The sequence below is a fragment of the Xyrauchen texanus genome, chromosome 35 (assembly GCF_025860055.1).
Source record: "Xyrauchen texanus isolate HMW12.3.18 chromosome 35, RBS_HiC_50CHRs, whole genome shotgun sequence".
Classification (NCBI taxonomy): domain Eukaryota; kingdom Metazoa; phylum Chordata; class Actinopteri; order Cypriniformes; family Catostomidae; genus Xyrauchen; species Xyrauchen texanus.
Genome location: NC_068310.1, coordinates 2,323,833 through 2,344,959, shown reverse-complemented (window position 1 = coordinate 2,344,959; position 21,127 = coordinate 2,323,833). Strand labels below are relative to the sequence as shown.

Sequence of the window (21,127 nt, the reverse complement as noted above, 5' to 3'; positions counted from 1 at the left end):
AGGAGGATGGTGGACTGGCAATGCCAAACTTTTGGTATTACAACTGGGCAGCTAACCTCCACAAGCTAGCATTTTGGTTCTCTGATATGTTAAGTGAGGAAACTCCAGTTTGGCTACTCATGGAGCAGCACGCGTGTAACCCAATATTATTACGTTCGCTGATTTGTGCCCCATTACCCTTAAGCAAACGCTACTCTACCAACAGCCCAGTTGTTCGTGGATCACTTAGGATATGGTCACAACTCAGACTTCACTTTAATAGTAAACATGCTTTGCCCTCTGCCGAATCCCTTGTTTCCCCCCTCCTTTATAGACTCTGCAACTCTGGTCTAGAAATGGAGTCAAATGCATTAAGGACCTTTTCAAGGATGGTTTATTACATTCAAACATCTAAGAACAGACTTTGGCATTCCTCAGTCCAATTTCTTTAGGTATTTACAGGTCCGGAGTTTCGTTAAAAAACATTTATCTCTTTCCTTGAACCAACCATGTGTGGCTGGATAGATGAGTTATTAAATAGGGACCCGTCCCCTGGAGGTACGGTGTCCATCCTTTATGAGAACATTCAAAGAACTGCTTCCCCATCTCTGGATCACACAAGAAGGCCGTGGGTGGAGGAACTGGGAATAGAAATATTGGATACATCTTGGCAATGGGCAATTTATTTGGTGCACAAGACACAGACACAGGCTTCTGTAATTTAAGATACTCCACAGGCTCCATCTCTCTAGGAGCAAGTTGGCTAAAATATACCCAAGATTAGACCCAACTTGCCCCAGATGTGGTCTAGAACCAGCGGACCTGAGTAACATGTTCTGGCGGTGCCCTAGACTAACACAATTCTGGTCAGATGTTTTTAGAACACTCTCACTTATATGCAATAGAGATCTCAGTGCCAATCCTCTGACTTCCATCTTCGCATAGTGCCAGAAGAAACACAGCTTGCGCTGAATTTGTCAGAGCTCATAGCATTTTCCACGTTATTGGCTAGACGTCTGATTCTTCTCATTTGGGAAAAGGCAAAACCACCATCTCATAAACGCTGGGTGATAAAGTGATGTCCGGGCTGGACTGGTAATCTGGCAAAGGGCCGGCCCAAGCCTTTATGGGGCCCTAAGCAGAATTTGATTTGGGGGCCCCTCGGTGCCGCCAATATGATTGAATATTGTCAATGCTTGATTATTCGCACACTATAAATCTAACACACCCCTTATCAATTTTATTAGTTGTAGCTGTGTTGCTTACAACATACCAATGTCTGCCTGGCATGATTTTACCCTTCTAAGGTTTTAAATGTAACAGTAGCACACCTATATTTACCCAATCCTGTTGATCCTCTGTTACCAGTTTTGTGTACTTCCTAGAGAACAATTTGCAGCAGAAGCTGTAGAGAGTATCATTTCTTTTTGAATAAGTGAGCAGCTCCACTTACATTTTTTCCCCATTAATTAACTTTCTGTAGGTGTAGTGGAAGCTTCGGCCATCAGGTTTTTCAGGGAATGTGAAGTTTTCCTTTATAGGCAGTGGCCCTCTACTTACCAGATCAGTCCTTTCTGAGTCAGACAGGATAGATGACCATATCAGTGGATGCACGTGCTGGGAAGTGCTCCTCGCATGCAGAGGATGGACCTGATGAAGCTAGCCATGTTAGATGTCATATTAGATGGTAATGCAACTGTCTGTCAAAAACAAAGGCATGGTTTATCCATATAAATATAATGATCTGGGATTGTTGAAAAATCATCATCAGCTGTAGCACTGGTACTTAGGGCAGGTGGCGTTGGTTGTGCCCCACGTCCAAAATATTTCAACAGTGCTCCTAGGGAAGTTTCATAAGAGTATTTGAGAGAACAGAATGTTATTTTCTCAACACAAATTATTATACACAGCAGCAAGGCATCTGTACTCCTAAAACAACAACTCTTAATCTATAACTTGCTAACTGAGGCATAATGATATTGGAATATAATAGCAAAGACCCCAAAATGGCAGACTAATGTAAATAATGTTAAGTTGTCAGTTATCAGTACAAAGTTTATGGAACAGAAGCTTATTTTTATTACAAAAATATATACCGAGGAAAGTTATTTTTACACAGAAGACAAAAACTTTAATTTAAAACTTGCTAAGTAATATGTTGTACTAATAATATATTAAGATGTCAAGGCTATTTACGGATGATTAATCAAACTTTCCTAAAAAAGAAGATATGCTACATAGGCTATGTTAACTAACTAGCCAGCTAATGTTAGCTCATAACGTAGCCTAGCTACTTAACATACCTTTATCGGGCTGTATTTTCTCTTCCTCTGTTTTCTTTTTTTCCTTTTCTTTGCACCAGAGGATATGTTCTTTTTTGTGACATTGCTGTTTTGCTGTCTGAATGTGCTTGCATCCTGCAGCCCGTTAACATAATATTGCATTTAATATTGCGTTTTTGTATAATTACCATTGTCCATTGACAGTATAATCACCCAAAAAAAAAAAAAAAAAATGTATGTGCTCTTGGGGGCCCCCTGGTGGCCACCGGAGCCCTAAGCAGCCGCTTAGTTCGCTTATGCCTTGAGCCGGCTCTGATCTGGCATACCGGGCCACCCCCGGGACAAAGCTTAGATTTCCCTATACCATCAATATATCATCAAGTTACCATATATGATAAATACCGCAGATCAGATATCAACATGAGGGTGTTTCTTAAACTTCTGGCACTTTTATGCTTTGAGGGTTTGAATTTTAATAATATGTCCTTTTATGTATAGATTCTAATGTTTTGGTCTTGTCCCAGACACTGACTTTTAATATTAAATTATACAAATACAAATTATTACATGTTTAAAAATATAATAATCTAATGAATAGTGAAATAAACCATTTAAATATTTATTGAGTAAAACTTATTTTAATAAATTTTTCAAATGACTGTCCTACAGTTGTGGAGTCATTACCACCACCCCAAACAAGTTTGCCCCATTTGCATGTGCAAATTGTTTTCAGCAGCAATTTTGTGGGCATTTCCTTATCTGAATAATTTCTTTAGTGAATCAGGCGTAAAAACATCGCAGAGAAAAAAAAATCTTTTTCCAGCCACAATTAATTCTTAGTGAATCTGCTCCTGAGTGTATTTAGGATATACAGAATGTTAGCTATGAAATTAACCTTAGCAAAACAAAGGAGACAGCCATTTTATTTCAAAAGCATTAACATTTTTATTTTAATCAGTCATTTCCAGGACCGAATTCTATAAACACTATAAAGAATTTGAGATGTGCTGGAAATTACACTGTGGTGGGTCTTTTTGACTTTCATTTACAAATCTCAAATTACAAATCTCCTGTGATGCATGTACATCTACTGTTGAACATTGTTAGTAGACACATTTAAAAAAAATATTGAGTGTTTGAAAAATGCCATCTACCATGCTAAAATGTATCATAAATACATTTTACTGAGACCAAATGATCTGAGTATGTATACATTTTGATTTCATAGCTCAACAATTGACTCATTTGTGTCTTTTTTTATTTCCTCTGTGTCCTGATTTTAGAAAAAAAACATCAAAGACTAAATTGATACTTCTATGAAAAATAACATTAAGTCTTCTGAACTACGAAAGAGGGATCTGTGAGCAATAAACATTTCTGTCAAAGCACTTTCTTAGTTCCAGAAGCCAAACTGTTCATTTACAACAAGCGCAGATCAGCGTAATGCAGCATGAAGCGAAACCTCAAAAGAGCCAATCAGAAGTGTATACGCACCTTGTAATCCGATTGTTCAGCTTGTATGTATGATGTTTCACCTATAGGGGGTTTTTAGTCAGAAATCATACTATATAATTCATATGAATGATGACATCATGCTCTTTTAAGCAGAACGTCTATGTTAAGGCACTGTGGTTTATGCGTGATTAAATTATGTTGGATTTTTAATCAGATCTCTTGTTTTACTCTCGCACACAAACACACATACACAGATCCTCATAGGTGTAGTACCCTGTGTAAAGTCATCTGGTCTTAATTACCTTTCTAACCTGCACATGTACACCCAACCCGCTCCTCAAACCTCAGTGGTGATGTCCATGCAATCTGAACACAATATGGCTCTTTATTTCACACACAGTCCTTCCTCGCTGCTCAAACACACTCCAGAAATCCTCCACCAATCATATGTGTAGTTACTGCACCAGCTGTGTGTATTCACCCATCTGTCAGTGTGCTTGGATGTGTGGCTTTCACTTCCTAATCCGTCGCGCTGGCTGGCCAGGACCACCCGACATGGCTACGCGATTCAGTTTGCTCGGCTCCCGCCTCGTTTCAGCGGTGTTCGCTCCACTTCCGTGCGTGGTGAGAAAGCCAGCGCATTACGAGCAGAGATCACGACCCTGCTCCTCAAGGATGCGTTAGAGCCCGTCCCTCCAGCTGAAACAGAGAAGGTTTTCTACAGCCCTTACTTCATTGTCCCCAAGAAAAGCACCAGGTTGCAACCAATCTTGGACCTGTGAGTTCTCAACCGGGCCTTACACAGACTCCCGTTCAAAATGCAGATTCTTACCTGCGTTCGATAGCTAGATTGGTTCGCGGCGGTAGACCTGAAGGACGTGTACTTCCACGTCTCCATTCTGCCTCGGCACCGACCCTTCTTACGGTTCGCGTTCCAACGGCCAGGCATATCAGTACAAGGTCCTCCCATTTGGACTGTCCCTGTCCCCTTGCGTCTTCACAAACACTGCAGAGGCAGCTCTTGCCCCGCTAAGGGAAGTGGGCATCCGCATACTCAACTACCTCGACGACTGTTACTGTGTGCTCACAGGGACCAGGTGCTCAGGCACCTCAGCCGTCTAGGGCTTCAGGTGAACTGGGAAAAGTGCAAGCTCAGTCACTGCTCAGGTGTCTCTCTCTTCAAGCCCGGCACAGCGGTTCCTCTAAAACTATTCCAGAGGCTCCTGGGGCATATGGCATCCTCAGCCGCGGCCGCTCTGCTCGGGTTGATGCATATGAGACCGCTTCAGCGCTGGCTACAGACTCGAGTCCCGAGATGGGCATGGTGCCACGGCACATACTGTGTGACAATCACCCCTTCTTGCCGTCAGACTTTCAACCCTTGGACAGACCTCTGCTTTCTGCGGACCGGAGTCCCCTTGCAGCAGGTGTCCAGACATGTCGTGGTAACCACAGACACCTCTCGACAGGGTTGGGGCGCCTTGTGCAATGGGCACGATGCTGCTTGCTCCTGGAAAGGACCAAGCACGTCTTGATCCGTTCAGACAGCACCGCAATGGTAGGGTACATAAATTGCCAAGGCAGTGTGCGCTCTCGTCATATGTCACGACTCGCCCGCCATCTCCTCTTTTGGAGTCAGCTGTGACTCACATCCCTGGCAACAGCAACACGATGGCGGACGCGCTGTCGTGGCAGGTTTCGCCCAGCGGAGAGTGGAGGCTCCATCCCCAGGTTGACCAGCTGATATGGGACCAATTCAGCAAGGCACAGATATCTCTCTTACCAGATAGATCACTTATCTGCCTACCAAGACAACTCCCTATGCCTGCTCTGGTACTCACTGTCAGGAGCTCCTCTCGGGACAGACGCGCTGGCACACAGCTGGCCCCAGGGGCTGCGCAAGTACGCATTTCCCCCAGTGAGCCTTCTTGCACTGGTGCTGTGCAAGATCAGGGAGGACGAGGAAATGGTCATCCTGGTGGCCCCTTACTGGCCCACCCGGGCCTGGTTCTCGGATCTTAACCTTTTCGCGACAGCACCTCCCAGGTAAATTCCCCTGAAGAAGGACCTTCTTTCTCAGGGACGGGGACCCTCTGGCACCCGCGCCCAGACCTCTGGAACCTTCATGTCTGGCCCCTGGACGGGATGTGGAAGATCAAGTCAAGTCAAGTCAAGTGGTTTTTATTGTTGTTTCAACCATATACAGTTAGTACAGTACACAGCAAAACAAGACAACGTTCCTCCAGGACCATGGTGCTACATAAAAACAACAAAGGACCAACACAGGACCACATGAGACAACACAACAAAATAAAATACCTATATAAAATACCTATATATACCTATATAAAGTGCACGTGCAAACATGTGCAAAGTACGGGACAGTACAACAAATTATTGACAATGAACAGGACAATAGACACAGTGCAGCGCCGACCAGTACTCAGTAGTGCAAAAAACGTAAACATAACATACTATGAGATAGTGTTCTATGCACATAGCAGTTATTGAGGTAGCAGACAGTTATAAAGTGACAGTAATTAAAGTGCAACTCAGGACACGTGTGTGTGTGTGTCAAACCAGTCTCTGAGTATTGAGCAGTCTGATGGCTTGGGGGAAGAAGCTGTTACACAGTCTGGCCGTGAGGGCCCGAATGCTTCGGTACCTCTTGCCAGACGGCAGGAGGGTGAAGAGTTTGTGTGAGGGGTGTGTGGGGTCAACCACAATGCTGGTTGCTTTGCGGATAGTGTTTTTTGTAAATGTCTTTGATGGAGGGAAGAGAGACCCCAATGATCTTCTCAGCTGTCCTCACTATCCTCTGCAGGGCTTTGCGGTCCGAAACGGTGCAAGTCCCAAACCAGGCAGTGATGCAGCTGCTCAGGATGCTCTCAATAGTCCCTCTATAGAATGTAGTGAGGATGGGGGGTGGGAGATGTGCTTTCCTCAGCCTTCGAAGAAAGTAGAGACGCTGCTGGGCTTTCTTGGTGATAGAGCTGGTGTTGAGGGACCAGGTGAGGTTCTCCGCCAGGTGAACACCAAGGAATTTGGTGCTCTTGACGATCTCCACAGAGGAGCCGTCGATGTTCAGTGGAGTGTGTTCACCTTGTGCTCTCCTAAAGTCAACAACCATCTCTTTTGTTTTGTCGACATTCAGGGACAGGTTGTTGGCTCTACACCAGTTCGTCAGCCGCTGCACCTCCTCTCTGTATGCTGACTCGTCGTTCTTGCTGATGAGACCCACCACGGTCGTGTCATCGGCGAACTTGACGATGTGGTTCGAGCTGTGCATTGCTGCACAGTCGTGAGTCAGCAGAGTGAACAGCAGTGGACTGAGCACACAGCCCTGGGGGGGCCCCAGTGCTCAGTGTGGTGGTGGTGGAGATGATGTTCCCGATCCGGACTGACTGAGGTCTCCCAGTCAGGAAGTCCAAGATCCAGTTGCAGAGGGAGGTGTCCAGGCCCAGCAGGTTCAGCTTTCCAATCAGGTGCTGGGGAATGATTGTGTTGAATGCTGAGCTGAAATCTATGAACAGCATTCGAACGTATGAGTCCTTATTGTCTAGGTGGGTGAGGGCCAGATGGAGGGTTGTGGCGATGGCATCGTCCGTTGAACGGTTTGGACGATACGCAAACTGTAGTGGGTCTAGTGAGGGGGGCAGCTGGGTCTTAATGTGCCTCATGACGAGCCTCTCGAAGCACTTCATGATGATGGGTGTAAGTGCGACAGGACGGTAGTCGTTGAGGCAGGACACTGAAGACTTCTTTGGCATGGGGATGATGGTGGTGGCCTTGAAGCACGTTGGAACGACGGTGCTGCTCAGAGAGATGTTGAAGATGTTGGTAAGAACATCTGCTAGCTGGTCTGCACATCCTCTGAGCACTCTGCCAGGAATGTTGTCTGGTCCAGCAGCCTTCCGTGGGTTGACTCTACATAGAGTTTTCCTCACATCTGCCGTGGTAAGACAGAGGACCTGGTCGATGGGAGGAGGGGTGATCATCCTCGCCACCACATCGTTCTGCACTTCAAACCGAGCATAGAAGTTCTAGTGGATCTAGTGGAAGATCTAGTGGATCTACCACCTGCAGTCGTAGACATGATCAACCAAGCCAGAGCTCCCTCCACCAGGCAACTTTACGCCCTAAAGTGGCGTTTGTTCACGAATTGGTGTTCTTCCCGAGCCGAAGACCCGCAGAGGTGCGGAGTTCGGTCAGTGCTTTCATTCTTGCAGGAGAGTTTGGAGGGGAGGGTGTCCCCTTCCACCTTGAAGGTGTATGTAGCTGCTATCGCAGCCCACCACGACGCAGTAGATGGCAAGTCCCTAGGTAAGCACAACTTGATTATCAGGTTCCTAAAAGGGGCCCGGAGACTGAACCCTCCCCGGCCTAGCCTATTCCCCTCCTGGGATCTCTCAGTGGTCCTCTCGGGCCTCCAGAGACCCCCTTTGAGCCGCTTGATTCAGTTGAGCTCAAGGCCCTCTCCCTGAAGAAGGCCCTCCTGATCACGTAAGCCTCCATCAAGAGGGTTGGGGACCTGCAAGCGTTCTCTGTCGGTCCGGCACATTCTCACGTTATCCTGAGGCCACGACCAGCCCCTGGAGGAGGCAGACCCAGCCCTTTCGTTGCTGTGTCCGGTACATTCTTTGCGTATCTATTTGGACTGCACGCAGAGCTTTAGATATTCTGAGCAGCTCTTTGTCTGCTCCGGTGGTCGGCAGAAAGGGAACGCCGTCTCCAAACAGAGGTTAGCTCACTGGGTCGTTGATGCTATTTCTTTAGCTTATCACACCCGGGCCATGACCGCCCCCTTGCGGGTTCAAGCACACTCTACGAGAAGTGTGGCATCCTCGTGGGCACTGGCCCATGGCACCTCCTTATCAGACATCTGCAGAGCAGCGGGCTGGGCAACACCCAATACCTTTGCCATATTTTACAATCTCAGGGTTGAGTCGGTCTCGTCCCGTGTTTTGTCAGGTCCGAGCCGGCAGAACTCGGTAACGCAGCACAACCGACCGGGTGTTCTGCTTGCACACAGTGCCCTTCACCAAGTTGATCCAGTGCGGCTTCTATCCCAGGTTAGCCACTAAGCATCGCTCCCTGGATGTTCACAGGTGCTCTGTACTGGGGTCGGGCTCCACGGGCTTAGTTCCCTTTCCAAGCAAACTCCCCGTGATGTATTCCCTGTGATACGGTCACCCTGTTAGCAGACCCACGTTTCCTTCAGGCAGCCCCGCTGCCCCGGTCGCCGTGCTTGTAGAGTCCCCCCTCAGTAGGCTGGACCTTCCACCGCGCATTTCCCACGTTCGGCTTCACAGCCCTTGTGGTGTGTTTTCCACATGTTACCTCCTAGACTGGGCAGGATGTGGCCCCCGCAGGGTCTTTTCCCCCTGAAAGAATAGGACCGGGAAAGACCACCTTCCCCGAGAAGGCTGCGGCTGCTGGCCTTGCTCCCATGCTAGTCATGTAGCACCTGTTCCCCCCCTCAGAGGTGTGAGGAACCTAAGGTCTGTATGTGTCATATATTTGGGGTCGTTGGGGAGGGCTATGTTTAGTTGACACAGGTGCCTCTAGCACGCAGTAGCCTGCTTGCACCTGTCTCGACAGTTCACATAACACGGTCAGTGTGTGCCATTTTTATATGGGACCCCTTGTGTCACTTCATTCGACACAATGTCGAGTGAGTGACAGAAGGGGACCGTCATGGTTACTGTTGTAACCTCCGTTCCCCGAGGGAAGGAAAGAGACGTTGTGTCCCTCCTGCCACAACACTAGACCACTGTAAATGGCCGTACCTAATTTTCGGCTCCTCAATGCAAAATCCTGACTGGCACTTGCTGCCCCTCTTCCCTTTATACCCATATGTCTGGGGTGTGGCATGCAAATTCTGTCTGCCAACTTAACATTGTTCAGAGGTACATTTGGCATCCCAGGAAGACCCCTTGTGTCACTTCATTCGACACAACGTCTTGTTCCTTCCCTCGGGGAATGAAGGTTACAGCAGTAACCATGACGTTTGTACCTCTTCTGAAGTTTTTGTTATTTTTATTATTAACACAATGGAATCATACAGCCCGCGGACAGGCCTGTAAATATACAAAATAAAAGTATGTGATGCACAAAACTGCTGTGTGTACATTGGTACACATGCCACATATCTTTGGAAAGCTACATTTCTTGATTTTCTATTGATATAAACCATTTTCAGATACAATCACAACAGCAGGTACAATCTATATCTTTGTCAGACCACCAACATATAAACAAACATTAACAAAATGTAGGCAACTCACCTATGAAGCCTCATAGTAGTCCACTGATCCATAACTTCCCGACAAAAACGGTGTTGTTAAATTTTCAAATGTCCAAACGATCAAATCAAGTAAAATGTTTAGTCCAAATCACATTATTACATCAATAAATATCCACAGACTCTTGTTGCATCATTTCAAAGCACCTGGCAGCTGTGCCTAATCTTTCACATATTATCGTTAATTATTTATTTATGTATTTTTTAATTATTAAAAATTCATATCAAACATACAACAAGGCACATTGCAATCATATTCAATCAATCTTACAACATGAATTGAACATGGAGTACAACATTGATAAATATTCCAAAAAACAAAACCAAACAAACAAAAATAAATAAAGGGAAAAGGGACCAAGGGACTCAGCAGTAGACACTAAGGAATGAGTTTGCATAAGTATTCATGAAAAATTAGGGCTTTTTTTTGTTTTGCAACATTTCAGGGATTGTTTATACAGAATTATATCATTTAGAAAGACATTAAAGACAGGGGATGTTTTAAGAAATCGACATTTGTGTATGAAATATTTGGCCATTAAAATCAGATTATTCACTCCAAACTCAGTTGTTCTGTTCTCCATTTGAAGTCCAAATTTAACGTATTCATATGTTAAAATTTGGATATTTTGTGTATCGTACACGATCCAGTACTGGAAAGCATCCCAGAAGGTCTGGGTTACACTACAAGAGAAGAAGAGATGTTCTGCGGTTTCAATGTCAGAATCACAGAAAGTACAAACATTCACATCCATATTAAATCTTTGATGCAAGAAGTTGTTACATGGATAAATCTCATTCATCACTTTGATGTGAACTTCTTTTACCTTCGGTGAAATAGGAAAAGAAAGGTAACTGGTTCTTATCTTCACTAAACAATTGCTGGTACATTTCTGGAAGATATGTTTTCTCTTGAATGGTGAAGGGAAGCAGATCGAAGTGAGGACATTTCTAAAAAATGTATTATTACATTTATTTTTATCTAAGAAATTATATGCATCTGTGATTAATGTGGGCTCTCGAGGAATAACCACAGAGTATGTTAACATGCCTTTTACTAAAATGATCAGAGCTTGTGGGATTGCCTGAATTACAGTTTTAAATTGCCTCTCAGTGCACATCAAACTGTATTTCCGGATAAAGACATCATATGTTAAGAAGTTACCACAATTATCTAATAAATGAACAATCGACCAGACACCATTTTCCATCCATTCACTGTAGAAAAAAGATTTTCTCTTAATTAATATACTTCTGTTATTCCATATTGGGACCGTGTGAGGAGTAAAGTTATGTTTGTATAAGAGTTTCCAGTATTGGAGAACCTGTTGATGGAAAGTTGAAAGCTTATTCGGTAGTTTGGAAATGTTGAAGTCACATCTTAATAAGAAATGTATGCCACCAAACATTTTGAAGATTCTGAAGGGGAAATCAAACCAGAAATTATCACCTTTTATAATAAAATTTTGGAACCATTTTAATTTGATGGTACCATTCATTGGGTCAAAGTCAATGGCATTTAACCCCCCTTCTTTGGCAGGTTTCACTGTATCGCTTTTATTTACATAATGATATTTATTTTTCCATATAAAATTGAAATTATCTTGATTGATCTTCTTAATTAATTTGTCGGGTATATCCAATGAGTAGGCTGGTAAGGTAAGTCTTGACAAGCTTTGCATTTTAGTAAGTAAAATGCGTCCAAAAACAGGTAAGTCTCTTTGAAGCCAACTGTTAAGAGTAGTTCTATTTCTCTGAATGATATTTTCTATGTTGGATGTTTCTCTAACCTTTTTATCTTTAGAAATTATAATACCTAATTATCTGACTTCATTTTTAACTGGAATATTATACATATTAATCATGTCATGGTCTTGAATAGTTAAAATTTCAAGATTTCCAGATGCTTTGGAGAACAAAGAAATCTCTTTTAATGCCACAGGAACTTGTCTTGCATTCTTTAAAAAAAGTGTGGTGTCATCTGCCAGTTGACTTATTACCAATGAATTTCCCATGACATTTAGGGGTTGGATGTTCGGGTTATTTTTTACATGGATTGCTAGTAATTCGGCTACAATGATAAATAACAAAGGCGAGGTTGGACAACCTTGTCGAATGCCTCTCTTTATATCAAAGCGCTTAGATGTTCCAAAAGGCAGAGACACTGAACTACTGATGTCTGTATATAGCATATTGATTATGTCAATAAACGTATTCCCAAACCCAAAACACTCCAGAGTCCTTAAAATAAATCTATGTTCGACCATGTCGAAGGCCTTGTAGAAGTCCAAAAAAAGAATAATTCCATCATCCTTAATTAAGTGTTTATAGTCTAACAGATCTAATACCAATCTTATATTGTTATGTATAGATCTGTCTCGGAGAAAACCAGATTGAGTATCACTTATAACATCAGCCAGACCATTCCTCAACCTGTCAGCAATCAAATGAGAAAACAGCTTATAGTCAGTGTTCAATAAGGTGATAGGGCGAAGATTATTGATATATCTTTTGTCTTTGCCTTGTTTGGGAATGAGAGTTATTAGCCCCTGTTTCATTGTAGGTGTAAGTGTCCTATTGCTCAAAATGTCCTTTATAGCCTCCAATAAAAATCCTTTCAGGTCAATCCAAAAGAATTTGTAAAAATTGGATGTCAGGCCATCTTGTCCTGGTGCTTTCTCTACTGCTATTCTCTTAATTGCTTCATCTAATTCTGCCATTCTAATCTCAGAGTCACATATTTCTTTAAAGGCTAATTCTATCTTGGGGATATACTGCCTCAAACCACCAAGGAAAATATCTGAGTCATATCTTGAATATTCAGAGCCATAAAGTTTGGAGTAAAATATATAAATTTCTTCAGATATTATTTTATGATCTGTGCACTCTGTATCATTAATCATTAATGAATTAATTATCTTTCTCTCCTGTCTCCTTTTCTCTAATCCACTAAAATAAGACGTGTTTTTCTCCCCTTCCTCTATCCATTTAGCCCGAGACCTTACATAAGCCCCTTGAGCTTTTTTAAGATATAAGTGATCAAGTTTTTCTTGTAGGTTAATGAATGTGCTTTTATCATCATTGGACATTAGAGTTTTATCACAGTATCTATTAATGTCCTGTACCAATTGGATCTCATATTGCTTTTGTTTGCTATGTTTGGATTTACTGTATTGTATCGAAAACTCCCTTGCCTTAAAGGGCACCTATTATGGCATTTAAAATGTTCCTAATATTGTTTTGGGAGTCCCCAACAACAGTTTTACATGCATGCAATGACAAAAAACACTTTTGTTGTCTTATAATATGCATCTATGTTTACCTGATTTGCTCACCGACTCCCAAATGATTCGTTCAACGACTCATTTTTCCAAACCCCTCCTTTGCTAATCTGCGGTGATTGGTCAGATGACCCAGTCAGTTGTGATTGGTATACTCTGTGCAGAGATTGTCGGAAACGGAACGCCCATCACCGCTTTGTAGTAAAAAAATCAAAATCAGAGAAGGACTTTGAGTTGATTTATGTTAGCGATCATAGCCCAAAGTTTGGTGGTAAACACCCAATCAGTTATTGTTTGCATTAGCCCAATGCATAAACATATTGGTAAAGCACTGCATTACTACAAGTTATTGCTCTATTCTTTATGACAACTCCAATAACATCGACAAACATTTCACATATTTCAAAAAAATCGACATTGGAGACCTAGAATCTGCGCTGAGCGTAACTTACACAACACACTTATTAAGCATGCTAAAAAACACATAAAAGCAACAATTATTAATAATACTTACAGGTTGTGATTCGGAGGAGGAAGCTGATCCAAATAAACTTGGTACTGAACCTTCCTTCAGTATCAACCGGCTCGCGAATCCACACTTGAAAGCATTCATGTTCGTAAAGCAATCGTCATTAAAATGACGTGAACACAGCACAAGGTTCGGGCTATACTTGTGTGGTTTAGTTGTAAATATAAACGCTAGCCACTGATTCTTCACATGCTCGTCCCTGGGCAGTGAAAAAAAGTTTGCTTTTGATACGCACTTCAGAACACAGCGTCTTGTTGTCGACATGATGTTTTCAAGTTTTCCCTGGTGTCTGCGCGCGCAATGAGTGGGCGCGGCCAATTTGATAATTTTTCGTCTTGACGATTCATTACATTGACTCAGAGTTGACTCCTACTTTTGAGAGACAATAACTTTTTTTACAGTGAACTTTCATATATAAAACTTTGCAGGATGTTTTTGTTCACTTAAATCTATGTTACACACTACATGAAAGGTAATTTTCAAAATTCCATAATAGGTGCCCTTTAAACTTAAAATACTCCCATCTACTACTATAATTGCCCACATTTATATCATTTTTAATTTTCTCTATCAAATTTCAGATAATTTTATTATATTCCTCATCTTTTAGAAGGTCTGCATTACATTTCCAGTAATCTTTTTTATTTTTGGGCCTATTATCTGGATTTAATTCAAGATTTATCACACAGTGATCAGTTAAAGGTGCACTATTAATCGACACATTTGAGACATTGCTAGAAATTCCAGGGGTTGCTAACCATAAATCTATTCTGGATTTACTACTACCATTGGGTTTGACCCATGAGAATTGAATGACCTTTGGGTTCCTATCCCTCCAAATGTCTATTAAGCTGTTTGAATTTAGGAAATCACATAGAATAGTATTCCAGTGGTTTGTATTGTATTTAGAAGGATATCTATCCTGCCATTCATCAGGTGTCAGATTTAAATCTCCACCAATCAAAATAAGTTCGGTATGATATATTTCCTTATATTCAGTGACTACATTCGTAACTTCTGATAACAGCATTTTGTTCTGATTACTACCATTAAAGCCATAAATGTTCACCAAAATAATAAAAATCCCTTCAATATTTAACACAACAGCAAGCCAGTGACCAAATCCATCAGCTTTAAAAGTGATTACTTTCCCTGGACATTTATTGAAGCAGATGGCTACACTGCCAGATCAATTGGAACCATAACTGAATATAATCTTTCCCCCCATTGGTTTGACCAGAAGGTGGCATCAGCGTCATAGGAGTGAGTCTCTTGTAAGAAAGTACAGTGGGCATTTTGTCCCTTACAAAATAAAAATACTGCTTTCCTCTTCACTGAATCTCTAAGGCCTCTTGTGTTCAAAGAAGTTAACAATAAACTAGTCTTTAACATAAAAAAATTAAATAAAATAAAATACTGCGTAACAATAAAGCAGTAACAATAGCCACCAAAGGAAACAAAAAATATATATATAGCCTAATATATAGCCTAACTATATTAGTAAAGATCTCTTTTTAGTTCTTTAGAAATATAACTAATGGGTAATCCTCTAACATTCAAACAAATAGGGATGTAACATTACCCTGCCTTTAACTGATCATTTTCAAAAGTCATTCCATGCCTATGATGACTTGTTTTTTATTCTCTGGCATATATGAGACGACCGTTTATGTAGCAAAAAGGTCCCCTGTAATATGCCTTCTCACCCGCTTTCCTTGCTTACGGAATTTGCGGCCAGAGTTTTCCCCTTTCCATCGGAAAAGGTTTGAAACAGATCCCTGCAGCCTCACAGACCTGTGACTTTTTAGTCATTCTCCAGATGGCATCTCAATGTTGACGCTTGGTTAACTGCACAATCACCTGGCGTGTCTTGTTATCCTCCTTCCTCCCCAGGCGGTATACAGTGTCCACGTATTCCTCCATTTTCTGGGACCATTCTGGTGTGATCTCCCCCAGCAGTCGTATCACCTCTTGCCTGATATTTTCATCCAACGTTACCTTCTCTTTGATTCCCTTTAGTCTCAAATTCCAGCGTCGTCTGTATCTGTCTTGCTCCTTTGACCTTTCTGTGAATTCATCAACTTCTTTCCGTAAGACAGACATTTGGGTTTCCAAAGTAAAAATCTTCTCCTTGCATTCCTTGACCCCTTCAGCATTGAACTCAATTGACTTCGTAAGATTAGCAATCATCACAGTGTTCTGAGTTAGCTTAACGTCAAGCTCCGCCATCTTTTGGTCTTGACTATCAAACCTGGAGTGAAGTGCTTGAATTGCTTCTAAAACCTCCACCTCGGTTGGATTTTGCTTGGACATTTTCTTCACATGTGCTCCTTTGGATGGAGTTAATGGCGGGGAGTTATTTATCTCGTCATGGCCTCTTTTTCCTTCACTGTTGGGCGCAGTCTCCATGTCCATTCCGTAATCATGGTCTGAATATCGCGTAGTTCGGAGGCTTTTTTCATTGTCTTTTTTGTTCTTTTGTTCGTTCGGCATGGTCAGACAGTCAGTTCCAGCTGTTTAGCAGGGTAATTAATATAGAAAACTGAAACTGAGGAACTTCCCCAGGTGCGCTAATTTCCTCCAACCGTTCAATCCGCCATCTTGCCAGAAGTCCTGTTTCGACATACTTCAGACATGAAGTAGTAGCATTTTCGCACATGCTCAGTACCAATCGTGTTTCCGGTACGGATCGAGTAGTGACATTACTGCCTTAACCTTAATGGTTCCAGAGACTGTAAGACCCGTCAAAATAAGAGTACCTCCTTAGCAACAGAGGTAGTGCAAAATTAATACATATTTAAACTTACAAAAATATTTAAAAAAATGTGTACAAAAACAAATTATAAGATTAATTACAATTATGTCTGTTACACTGGTCATACTGGCTGTGTCTCGTTTGGAAGGATGCGTCCTACGGAGGTCACATTTGTCGGCCACATACGTCATCTCGATTCATTATTTATTTATTTCTTATTTTTTTATCTGTTGCCAATTACTTTTATATATATGCACTTACATTTATACAATTGTTAACCTTTTTTGAACTCCCAATAAACATTTTAATAAATGTTTTAAATTAAACGAGACAGCCTTGATGACGTATGTGGATGACAAATGCGACCTCTGGAGGACGCATCCTTCCAACCAGACAGCCACTGTATATAGACCCTTTTACAGCCCACGTGATCAAATAGTTGCACGCGCATTTTGGCAACGGAAGTGGAGTTGTTTCCCACTGGCTCTAACGTGTTAGCAACTACGAAAGTGTATCAAAACGGTTTCCCAGCATCAAAATGTCTGGTTGTTGCGTTTACGGTTGCACTAATCGATATTCCACCAAGGGGCTTAAGTTTTATAGGATTCCGACAGGATCACGGCCGTTTCAGAAGAACCGGCGGCGCCTGTGGCTGCAGGCGATTAAACGTGTTGATTGGAGCGAGGACATAATAAAAAATGCTCGCGTCTCCAGCGCCCACTTTATATCAGGTACGTTTATCTATGTACTCTTTAGTTTAATGGAAAGCATGGTTTACATTATTGATTTTCTGTAGCCTACGGTGTAGTTTATCAGTGCAGCTGAAGTTTGATGACCACATGCAGCTAGTTTCATAAGCTGGTGTTGGATTTGGCTAGTAAACAAACTGTGTGTGTGTTATTTGCAGATGAAGCATTATTGGACTCTAGTAATCCTCGTTTACATTAGTGATTGTCTGTACGATGTAGAATAATATTCAAATGCAGGTAAAGTTTGATAAACTGTCGGTAGATCTGGCTAGTAAACAAACGTGTGTGTGTTTTATTTGAAGGTGAGGCGTCATTGGACTCTAGTAGTCCTGATTTTGTGCCTTCTGTGTTTGTGTACACAAAACTGAGCCAGAACCCCGAAGCAAAGTTGGAGAGGTAAGAATATTTAATTTCCCCCTCTGTTCTATTTAGTTTGTTTTTCTCTCTTGCATAACTGTACATTTCTGCTGTTTTTATTGTAGGTACCATAGGAAAAGGAGGAGAGATGATAGACCTATAACGGCAGCAAATCTATGTGTTTCTTCTAAAACTCTGAAACAAGAATGCAGCATGGATCATTGTCCAGGTATGAATATATTTCATCTTAACTGATTGATTGTCAGGGTGTGTGTGTGCTCCTGCCAGGCATACTGCTCTAATTGCATATCTGTATATGAGTACACAGGCCCCTGGATGAGTCAAATGCAGACGAAAATTCTCTCCCTGTGATCAATAAAGTATCTTCTCTTCTATCATGGAAAAGTTTTGAAAAATCATTGCAAAATGTGTGAGAACCCCCAATTGTGAAATTGTCTGCATTGGTTGCAGCACATGCTAATTTTTCACTTTTCTTTATTAAAGCTGAAGACGACATCCCAGTTACAAAGAGGGAATATGATGACCTGAACCAGAGACACTGTCAGCTTCAGGAGGACTATGTACACCTGTGTCAGAAGTTTGAGGAACTACAAGCAGAAAATGTAAAGCTGAAAGAGGAGCTGCAGAAATCTACATTTTCCTACACAACTGTCAAGTGCAACATTGGACAGTTGTTTTTTCTCACCGGACTGACCTCCGTGCTCTTTGAGTGGCTAGTTACCAAAATAACAGGCAGCTTAGAAAGAATTATCCAAAAACTTACACTAGAAGACCACCTGTTGGTTATATTGATGAAATTAAGGTTGGGTCTAGGTAATACTGACTTGGCATATAGATTTAAATTATCAAAAACCACGATTTCAAATATTTTGCGGCGCTGGGTCCCTGGTATGGCCTTGGTCCTTAAGCCACTCATTAAATGGCCAAGTAAGGGCGCAATACTTAAAAATATTCCAAAAACATTCAAGCGGAACTAAAAAAACTGCCAGTGCATAATAGACTGCACAGAAATTTTCATAGCTAGACCCAGTAATCTGACTGCTAGGGCCCAGACATGGTCAAATTATAAACACAACAACACAATTAAATATTTAATCGGCATCACAGTTATTCCAGTGTCGCAGGTTAACATGCTAGACGATGTTGTGACTGTATGTGGTGCCCTCACAAACCTCTGTTAGAGTGTTGTTTCCAAATGAGTAACACATTACCATGTATTAGTTTTAACGTGATTTACATTTGTAAAACCTATTTACTGTACATGAAACATAATGCATTATAATAAACCTCCCAACATTGGCTGCCACTGGTGTGTATAATGTACACCCCCCAAGATTATCTCAACAATTCACAGTGCTTTTCAATTTCATTTGTAATTGTTATTAGTAGTTTAATTGCAATGTATGCAAGCAACATAGTTACTATTAAAGTACTATAGCATTACAAAATCAAACTTTAAACAGAAGTGCGTCAACACATAGCAATCAATAACAACAACATAAAATGTTGTCTTGTGTCCTTGTCTTTGACTAGGAAGAATTTCTGATTTCAACACACAAAACTCTGAGTCTATGTCATGGTATTTGACGTTCTGTACATGACCACAGACAACGTATTCATAAGCATCCAGTGATTTATATGCTCGTAATTTCTCTTGGGTGTACACGCTCGGTTTCTCAACTAAATACGTATATATATCTGGCCACTGTATATTTGGCCATCTGCTAACGTCTTCTATCCACTCCACTATAGTACACGGATCTGGTAGCCGGATACCATTTGATAAAGTCAACTTTTTGAAATAACTTTCTCTGTCTGTGTTGCTTAATCCACTCGCGTAGCTTGACAGGCTGCTGATTCTCGCCATACTTCCGTTGCCAATATGCGCGCGCATACGTTGCCACGTCATCATTGTGTACAAACAGTAAAAGGGTCTATTTACAACGCACTAAAAAGAACCAGCTCTTAAGAGTCATTTATTTGGGAATTGGACTACACTGGATGTGCTGTATGTTTTGCTCTGTAGATTCAAAAGAATTCACTAATTTGTGAACTCATTTGGGAATCAGACTCCACTGGATACACTGTATGTTTTGCACTGTAGATTCAAAAGAATCAGCACATTAGAGTCATTTGTTTGGGAATCGAATTACACTGGATGAGCTGTAAAGTATGTTTTGTGATGTAGATTCATAAGAATCAGCTCATTAGAGTAATTTGGTCGAGAATCAGACTACACTGGTCATGCTGTGTGTTTTTTAGCTATAGATTCAAAAAGTCGGCTCAATCGAGTCATTCCAGCTCATAAGTCTGGGAATAATTCAATTATTTTAGTACAAAGTTCCATCTGCATTGGTTAAAGAATGCTAGGTTGGGAACCGTTAATGGAAATGAAAGTCATGAGAGTTCTGAGAAAAGCTCTAGCATAATTATTATTTTATTTTTTAGATGACACTTGCTTTATTATATTGTTATATAAAACATAGACATTAAGTGTCTAATTATTTGGGGGTGAGTGATATGTAACAATGACTCTGTTCAGGACAGATCTTTAGAAGAACTCTCTGTAAAACATCATCAACAGGCTAACATCGCCCCCCAGTGAGCAAGTGTGGCAGTGTGTAAACACGCTCAAGTCCAAATGCCTGATACTTTCTCTTTATTCGAGACAAGGAGGACTGAGCAGAGAAAAACGTGAACTGTGCCTGCAGTATGTTGTTCTGGGACACAATACACTCAAAGAAGTTAGGAGGGTTTTCTCCCAGCAGATTACAGAGCTCAGCGATGAGTCCCAGATACAGATCCTTCCTCTCTCTCATGGCGTCCTCAGAGCGTCCTCACAGTAGAGCCAACAGTGTCTTCAAGTGCTCAAACGCCTCTTTCAAAATTTGCACATGTAAATGGCAGGACAGGTGAGGTTAAAATGATGTATTAATGAATTTATATCTTTAAAGCGCATATATGGGATTACATACGGTATAAATCATATCTTGCAAATTATACATGCATTTCAATTTTGGGGGACATTGTATTATTTTTTCTCCCCTTTTTCTCCCCAAATTGGAATGCCCAATTACCAATGCGCTCTAAAGCTATAGTGCGTGCAGTGACTCGCCTTAATCTGGTTGGTAGAGGACGAATCTCAGTTGCGTCTGCGACCATCAATCCACACATCTTATCATGTGGCTTGTAATGCGCGTGGAGGCCCACGCTATTCTCCACGGCATCCACACACAATTCACCACACGTCCCACTGAGAGAACCACGTTATAATGACCACAAGGAGGTTACCACATGTGACTCTACCCTCCCTAGCAACTGGGCCAATTTGGTTGCTTTGGAGACATGGCTGTAGTCACTCAGCATGCCCTGGATTCAAACTCGTGACTCCAGGGGTGGTAATCAGTGTCTTTAC

General features: G+C 41.8%; 1 protein-coding gene across 1 annotated transcript; it reads left to right on the top strand.

Annotated features, from left to right (window-relative positions):
* The first annotated feature begins 17,045 nt into the window (after positions 1-17,045).
* On the top strand, positions 17,046-19,753 carry LOC127629186 (uncharacterized). The gene is made up of 4 exons (XM_052106291.1): positions 17,046-17,316; positions 17,637-17,730; positions 17,817-17,920; positions 18,196-19,753. The coding sequence occupies exons 1-4, from the start codon at positions 17,124-17,126 to the stop codon at positions 18,687-18,689; spliced, it is 885 nt and encodes a 294-aa protein (XP_051962251.1). The 5' UTR covers positions 17,046-17,123; the 3' UTR covers positions 18,690-19,753.
* Positions 19,754-21,127: the final 1,374 nt, after the last annotated feature.